Source organism: Lepidochelys olivacea (assembly GCF_965140295.1).
Source record: "Lepidochelys olivacea isolate rLepOli2 genome assembly, chromosome: 3".
Taxonomy (NCBI): Eukaryota; Metazoa; Chordata; order Testudines; family Cheloniidae; genus Lepidochelys; species Lepidochelys olivacea.
In genome coordinates, this window is record NC_140413.1 from 162,212,140 (window position 1) to 162,219,922 (window position 7,783).

At 50.5% G+C, this 7,783-nt stretch overlaps 1 protein-coding gene across 2 annotated transcripts; it reads right to left on the reverse strand.

Moving 5' to 3' along the window:
* Positions 1-2,972: 2,972 nt before the first annotated feature.
* Positions 2,973-7,552, reverse strand: HLX (H2.0 like homeobox). Of its 2 annotated transcripts, XM_084622233.1 has the most exons (4): positions 6,674-7,552; positions 5,921-6,100; positions 5,229-5,413; positions 2,973-3,887 (listed from the first exon to the last, which is right to left on the reverse strand). In XM_084622233.1, exons 1-4 carry the CDS (start codon positions 7,227-7,229, stop codon positions 3,540-3,542), a joined length of 1,269 nt encoding a protein of 422 aa, XP_084478359.1. In that variant the 5' UTR covers positions 7,230-7,552; the 3' UTR covers positions 2,973-3,539. The 2 variants fall into 2 exon arrangements, with proteins under 2 accessions (XP_084478359.1, XP_084478360.1); XM_084622234.1 differs by lacking the exon at positions 5,921-6,100 and having other exon boundaries at positions 6,674-7,551.
* Positions 7,553-7,783: the final 231 nt, after the last annotated feature.

Sequence of the window (7,783 nt, forward strand, 5' to 3'; positions counted from 1 at the left end):
CTCAATCAGCCTGTTTGTTCCTCTTTTAAGATAACTATTTTTAAAAACGTTCTGGCCACACGGTAAGCTACGGCTCTGTGAAAATTCTCTTTTTCTCTCTCAACCTATCCATCTACGAAGCGAGCTCCTGCTCGCTACCACGTATAGAGGGATTCTGACTTCTGTATTCTGTTGTTTCAAAAGTCACCCACGCCACCTTTAAGGTGTAATATGTAAAGTCACATTTATAAAAGAATCGGATTTTAAACTTTCAAGCAAGAGGAGAGGATAATATTTATATACGCACTTTCAAAAATCACGTAGCCTTTCATTTCTTCTCTCTAATTTATTTGGTAACGATCGTCCAAATATTTGATAAAATTCACCTTGATGTTTTAACAACCTTGTTCAAGCTTGATTGTTTTTTATAGAATAAACAAAAACAAAGCGGTGGTTATCTGTGAGCGGCTTGCTGTAGGTTTGCTGAGAATAAAAACAGAGATTGTCTTAACATTTTGCTGGCTAGCTGTTTATCATTTATAGTTATAAACTCGTTACTTTCAAATTAACTCCGATCTAACATATGCTGCAGGCGCTATATAAATAGCTCGCATGCTATTTCCCGATATTTGAAGCATAGTTTTGCTGACAAATAAATATATTTATGTAGGTGGGTTTCAGACAGACGCGCAGAACATCGTAGGAGGGATTTTTCTCCTAAATATGCTGTATGTAGTAAAAAGTCAGGGCGGGAAGACCTCACAAAACATTTATTCGCTACAGATTTTCTTTAGGCCTGGCAAATATAAAATTGCAAGCTGTACAAAAAATGGTTTGACCCAAAAAGAAAAACATGACCTGAGCTTACTTGGACTTGCATGGGAATAAAATAGTTCGTTAGGTTCCGTATATAGCAAAGGTACAGAAGTATCCATGCTGCTTTAAAAGCTTTTTTCCACCTACCTACCTAATTATTTTAGCAAGGGTAGAACAGATGGGGCCTGGTTACTGCAGGAACGGGCAAGACTCCCATTGACTTCAGTGGGGAGTATGCTCGGCCCGAGCATTTCCCAGCTATAGTTAGTTCCTTGCTATAGGGTGATCTTGCAAACCGGCTGTACGCATTCGATTTCTCCTGGGCCCTGACTAAAAATCCTATGAAGAGAATGGCCAAACGTCCGGAGGAATAAAGGAAACAGGTTGGAAGATCTGAGATTTGGGACTGTTTCGGAGATGGAGATTCTCGTTCCCTCCTTCCCGCTGAGGAATAAGTTCCTCGTTTGCTAGAATTCGTTTTCCACCCTTGACACTCTGTGAACGCCACCTGGCCTGTGACAGTCGCTGTGCCTAGAAGGGATGAGAACGCTGCTATCACTTTATTATCTGGATGGGTTTATTTCTTGCTATTTTTGTGTGAAATTATTGAAAGCCCTTCCCGATCTGTTCTATTTCTTCAGTTCGTTTTTCTCTGCTGAGGCAAAACAACGAAAATCTCTCGCTGTTTGCTTAAGATTTTCGCCTGGAGAAGGGACAAAGTGTTTGACCCCCCTGAGCTCCGTCTGAGAGCCATCTCCAGATCACCAGCGGGCACTGATCGCTTTTCAGCTCTCCATCTTAGACACCTTGCGGTTGGATTCCGCCTCCCGCGCTGGTTGGAAGGCCAACGACTTCAGTCGCCTACTTCCTGGGGGTGAAATCAGAACTAGGCCCCATCCTCCAGTATCTGCTACAGCCGGGCAGTCTGACCATAGAAGTCACGGCTAAGCTTGGACTGTGCATGGGACCCTAGTGCCATCTCAGGGGGAAATGAGTATGGTCCCTCCCTAGTCCTGATTGCTGCTTGACTCGCCATTTGGGTGAGGGGGAGCGGATGTCAGGGTACCTCGCTGAACAGCCAGCCTTAGTGTTCCCTCGCAGTGATGAGGCTTTGGGAAGGGGGAGATTTTTGGGCCCCATTCCCCCTTTCAAAGAGAGAGATGGTGCGGTAGACGAACCGAAAGGGCTAACTGGAGCCAGCTGATCTCAGCCTGGACATGGACAGAGAAGCGCGGTCCATGCACCTCATGTAATAGAAAGGAGAAGCCCATGACAGCCCCCAGACCGACGCCATTCAGTGCTTTCCACTCAGACTAAGGGAGAGAATGTAGCACGCACCCATTCCAGACATTCCCCCCCACACACACACACACACCCCATCCACATCCAGGCTCGTCCCAGTGCACAGGCCAGAGACTCTTGCTGATAAGAAACCCAGAAAGGAAACAGCCTTTTGCCACATTAAGGGGCGCACGATCCAGTTTCCAGTGGAGTGTTGACCGCTGACTTTAATGAGATCAGCGTAAAATACGCCTAATCCCAGCGGTTTTTATGTCACACCCTTCTGGCCCTTCATATCTGTAAAAGAGCTACCCCTTCAACAAAACTCCCATGGACTTCAACCGGGACAGCGAGGGGTTCATCCAGGCTCTGAACAGCGTCAGAGTAGCCTCGGTTGGCTATTCAGACCCATCTGTGAATTGGATACAAAGTATCAATAAAATGCATGCATTTTACAGTTTAGAAACAAAACAAGCCCCAAGCAAGCCACATCCCGTTCCTGGGTGCTTTGTAGCATTAACCTTTCCATATATCCTCACACACACGATTGGAAGGAAATGCAATTTGGTTGCTGGTCTAAGCTCTGATTAAACTATGCATAATATATGCCATGTAATATAGCTTCATCTAGACAGGGCTTGTGGTTCAATCAGACCTTAGATTTAAAAAAAAATATTTTTTAAAAAAAATCTACAATCCTAATTAGTAAAATTCTCATCTACACAGCTGGAAAATTAATCCGAACCTTTTAATCGGATTCAGCTACTTAAATAGTGAAGGTATTTGGTGTCTTTAGTATTATGAAATGATGAGTGGACCGTGGCGTCATTCAAACGCTCCCTCTAGCCAGTTGAACCAACCCAGCCAGCCCTGGTCCTGTAACAAACTAGACAGGGTTACAAACCATAGCAAACATTTTATTTACAGTATTTTTTTGTTCTCAGTGCAGTATTTCTTGGCCGGATTATACAAAGCAACACATGGCAATGGAGGAGGAGTGCGTTGGTAACATATTCACATTGTAAATTGTTTGATGGCGAGGTTGAAAGGTGGCGGGGGGGGGAGGGGGACGGACGGGGGGAGATGGTGCAGAGCAGGCTCGGAGTCCCTCGCTTGGCTTAGACCGGGAAAGCTCCTCGTGCGGAGCTGGTCAGGGCCGCGAGCCGAACCACCCGGGAAGTTTACAGCTTTCTAAGCGAGGGCTGCTCTGCCTTGGGTTGTCTAGCTCGCCCTGGTATGTACAACACAAGGGGTGGGCGCTTCAGGGTCGTCTCACCCCACAACCGGGCAGCTCCCCACCCTCCGCACCCCGTTGATCTCGGGGTTCTTCTGCAGGGGAGGGCCCGGGGGCTGCCCAGCCTGGGGCTTCTCCGGCAGCTCGGAGTCAGTGACATAAATTAGCAATGGTCCTGTACAGCGAGTCTCTGGGCTCCGCAAAGCCGGGGGCTCCTCCTGCTCCCTTTCTATAGGCCGCCCAGCTGCGCCGGCGGCGGCTCGGGGCTCTCGGAGCCGGCCGGCGGGGGCGGTGCTGCAGGCAGGTCCGGGCCGCCGGAGGACTTGATGACGCTGGTTTGGTGCAGGGCCGGCTCGGCGCCCTCAGTCCGTTCCGTGTCACTGGGGGTCATGTCCAGAGACTCCGGGTCGCTGCTCTCGCTCTCCGCTTCCGAGCGGCTGGGGCTCTGCTCCCGCTCCCCCTCGGCCGCGGGCAGCGAGCCGGGCTTCTCGGCAGGTTCCTTCTCCTTCTCCTTCTGGGCCTGGGCTTCCTTGGAGTGTCTCCATTTCATGCGCCTGTTCTGGAACCAGACCTTCACCTAAGGGTCACCAAGACACAACAGAGACCCACCCGAGATCAGTGGGCGGGCTGAGACACCCCAACCTCCGCTCCCCCCCCCCAAGTCCCCGGTCCGCTGTCATGCAGGGACATTCTCCCGGTGCTCCCCGGCCACCCTCAAGCAGGAGTTTGCTGGGGTCATTTTAAAAAAGGGCATTCGCTGTTTCTTTTTTCATACTTCTGCATTTCGTCACCAATTTGTTCTGAGCGCTCCAGTTGTGGCACTGACCAGCAGTGGCATGGACAGATGTATCTAATTTTACTTCGCGTTATTCTAAAGGCCCCTCCCCCCCACACACAAAATAGTTTCTCTTTAAATACAATGCTATACCTACATCGACACTATACCTACTCTATCTGTAACATGCATGCAGTGTGTACAGACGATACTGTCCCCCGGACGGTGGTGTCAATTCACAGATCTAGCCTCATATTTAAAATGTGTTGAGAAAGGAAATCAAGACAGCCCGATGTCCAGGGAAGATACTATTTTCGATGTGGATTTATAAATTGGGAAAGAGTCTGGTGTGAGCCCTGCTACCTCCATAACTGCATTTTCAAAATGCTCAGAGTAACTATGCTGAGCTGGGATAAAATGAGGCAGCCAAAATGCCCTCATTCTCCTCCGACCGAAAAATATTCTAGCTTTGTATGATTTTTTTGTTGTTTGTTTGTGGTGTTTAAATACAAGCGGGTTTCTTCTTCTTCTCCTTCTTCTTCTTCTTCGTCCAGGAAACCAAAGCTTGCTCAACAGACCGCAAGGTTATACAGATCTATGTACTGTGGGCCATCAGTAGTGGAATCATTACTTAGTGGCGTTTAATGATTCCGTTTAAAAGGGCGTTTTCACTTCCTCAGAACTAAGGATTTCATAATGCAGAAAGAGAGAATTTTTTAAAAAAAAGTGTGCTCTCTCGTTTATCTCCTTCGAGAAAAACCGCCTCCTACAGTGAATTGCACTTCAATAAAGTTCATAATTACCATCTCCCACGGCCTATTTGCTTTCTTGCTCCTACTTTTCTGCATTTGCCAAAACAAACGCACAGGGCATGTTGACATAAATCTCTGGGCTATAAGGATTTTTCTCTGCTAGAAGATGCATACTTGAATACAAACACATGAATTTGCAGATTCACTGCAAAAACAGATTTATTAGCTGGACATATTCATCAGCATTCCATATGCTACATGCCCAGATTTTAAAATGACCCCATAACGCAGGGAAAGGAGAGGCGGGGGACACACAAACTAATCTACATTTGCCCGATCGGATTTAAGAGATGGGAGGAGAGGAAAACATAAAACCCAAAGAGGCTCTTACTTGGGCATCAGTCAGTCCCAGCATCGCTGCAAGTTGTTTTCTGTCCGGTTTCGTGACATATTTCTGAATTTCAAATCTTTTCTCTAAACCTTTCCTTTGTAGATTGGAAAACACAGCTCTGGACCAGGAACGTTTTCTTTTGTACGTTTGAGGCAGTGTGTCTTTAGTTAAAACTGCATAAGGACCTGTTGGTTTGAAAAGAGGGAGAGAGAGACAAACCGTGTTATTTGTATTTATGTATGAAGAGAAGTTTTAAATGAGTTTCAAATACTAGATGGACCGATGCCTGCAGGGAAGGCCCTATCGAGATCAGCTAAATGCCACCTACATATTACAGCTTCACATTTTCTCATTGATTTATTACATCTTTTTTTAAAGTCAGGTATGTTTCTTTCCCCCCGGCTGTTACTTTCACTAACTAGCGTTATCATTTGTGATCAGTTTGTTAGGCGTATTGTCCTCCCCACATGCAGCCCACCTCCAAGATTTTCATTGTAGATGAGATGTCAAAATGTGATCCTCACTAAAAAAAAAGAAACTTCGGGTTCCAAGCATCCGCCAAATCTCTTTTGGGTCGAGCTCCTATGGCTCTATATAGATGCACAGAGGGCCACAATCAGCTGTGGAGATTGTTTAGGTCCTGCTGATAACAGATTTGTGCCAGGGATGGATTTAAGAGGGAGGGTTTGTACCTGGAAAAGTGTCTTGAAACTGGTGCTGAACTGAATTCCTTGAGTTTGTGTTTAAGGGACCCAGAATAGTAGAGGCCTCGTTAATGGGATCTAGAGACGCGAAGAACTGGCCGGCTGAAGGCTGCAAGGTGGGGAGATGAACCCCAGTTTGGCGGCTTGTAGTTAATAAGGAGGTCAGATCTGTGAGCACAGGAACAAGGAGAGCTCTGTTATATTGCAATATAAATCCACACACCTTGAAGCTTCTAGTGAATTGATCTGATTCATCTAAAGTGTATGTGTGGGAGTTTGGACTGGGGGGGAGGCGGTACAGTTGCTTTTCTACAGTCAGATACAATGAAGAGCGTGGGCAGTGGGGAAATCACACTTTCGAAGTGACATGATAGGAACGTACAAGCCAGGGAACTTTAGGCAATGGTTTCCCTATGGAGGTGCAGTATTTTCCCCTCGCACCAGAGTTCCTTTAATAGATTTACTCGTTGTCAGCGTGTTTACACACCGCATGAGGAGCCTGATTGCAGGAAAAGCCTTCCACAATGTGATCTACCATCTGCGTACAATCTTTCGGGAGCTGAGAGCGATTGTTTTTAAAGCAGTGTAATCTCAACGACAGGCTTTTACAGTACAGGGGACGGTAGATTAGTGTTAAAGGAAACTGCAGAAACATAAACACACTACATTGATAGTAGTGATTTTTTTTTAAAAGGTTAAGGCTGGCTACAAACGGACAGCGAGAAAAGCTCAGATCTCTACCTCTCAGCGTGTTGCTTTCCTTGACTTTGGGGTCAAACTCCGCGGACAAAATGCGATCAATCCCAAATTTCAGATCTTTGCTGGAAGGAGCCGGCGCCGGGCCGTTGTGCGTTTGGTTCCCGTGCAGCCGGCCCGGAGTGGGGGTGCCGCCGCCGCCGGCGGCTCCCGGCGATCGGTGGTGGTGGTGGTGGTGAGGGTACGCGGCGGAGAGCGGGGAGAGCCTAGCGGGGAAGCCGGCGGGGGTGTCCGGGGCCACCACCGGGGTGGGTCTGAGCGGCGAGCCGGCGGGGTGGAACGGAGCGTGGGGATGGACCGCTCCCAAGTGAGCGGCCAGGCCGGCGGCGGCGGAGGCTCCGGGCAGGCTCTCGGCCGCCGCCGCCGCCGCCTCCCCCGCCCCGGCGTGCAGGATGTCGGCGATGCAGAAGGAAGGCTTCTTCACCACGGCGTGATCCAGGGGGAAGCAGCCGCCCGCGCCCGGCCCGGACGCGGAGCAATACGCCGCGGACCACAGGCTGAAGTTCGAGGCGTAGAAAGGGGCCAGGCCGGCCGTGTACATCCTGGGGCCGGGGCGCTGGGCAGGACGAGGCTCCGCCGTCGGCTCTTTCCCTGCGGCCGGAGGGACCGTGCGGGCGGCTGCCCCCGCACTGGGGAGCGGCGGGGTGGCAGCCCGGGAGCTCAGCGCAAAGGTGCGGGCCGCCTTCCGTGCATCCGTAGCGAGCGGGAGAGTGGGGCCGCTCCTCTCCCTGCAGCGCGCCCGGCCACTCGGAGGGGGGGGGGACCCACCCCAAACAAACCCCCGGCTCCCCGAAGCCAGCCCGCCTCCTCCCGCAATGGGCAGGGGCGCCGCTGTCAGCCGCTCGGCCGCCTCCGGCCGCTCATTGGGCAGCCGGCAGCCACTCAGGGCCGGGGGGCGGGGGCAGGCGGCGGCTGGCCACGCCGCGCCGCGCTTGCGGCGAGCCCCGGGGGAGCGAGCGCTGCACTTGCAGCTCGCCCTGCCCCTCAGCCCGGCGCCGGGCCAGGGCTGAACTGAACTTTCCGCTCTGTGTACCTACCTCCCCTTCCCCGACCCCCCGCCCTAGCCCTCCTGAGCGGGGCACTGGCCACGCCGCG

Excerpts from the sequence above, each read along its gene's own strand:
- HLX (XM_084622233.1), bottom strand. The coding sequence starts at position 7,229 with ATGTACACGGCCGGCCTGGCCCCTTTCTACGCCTCGAACTTCAGCCTG. Across the intron at positions 6,101-6,673 it reads GGAAAGCAACACGCTGAGAG|ATCTGACCTCCTTATTAACT; the intron begins GTAGAGATCTGA and ends CTGTGCTCACAG. Across the intron at positions 5,414-5,920 it reads GTTTCAAGACACTTTTCCAG|GTCCTTATGCAGTTTTAACT; the intron begins GTACAAACCCTC and ends TCAAACCAACAG.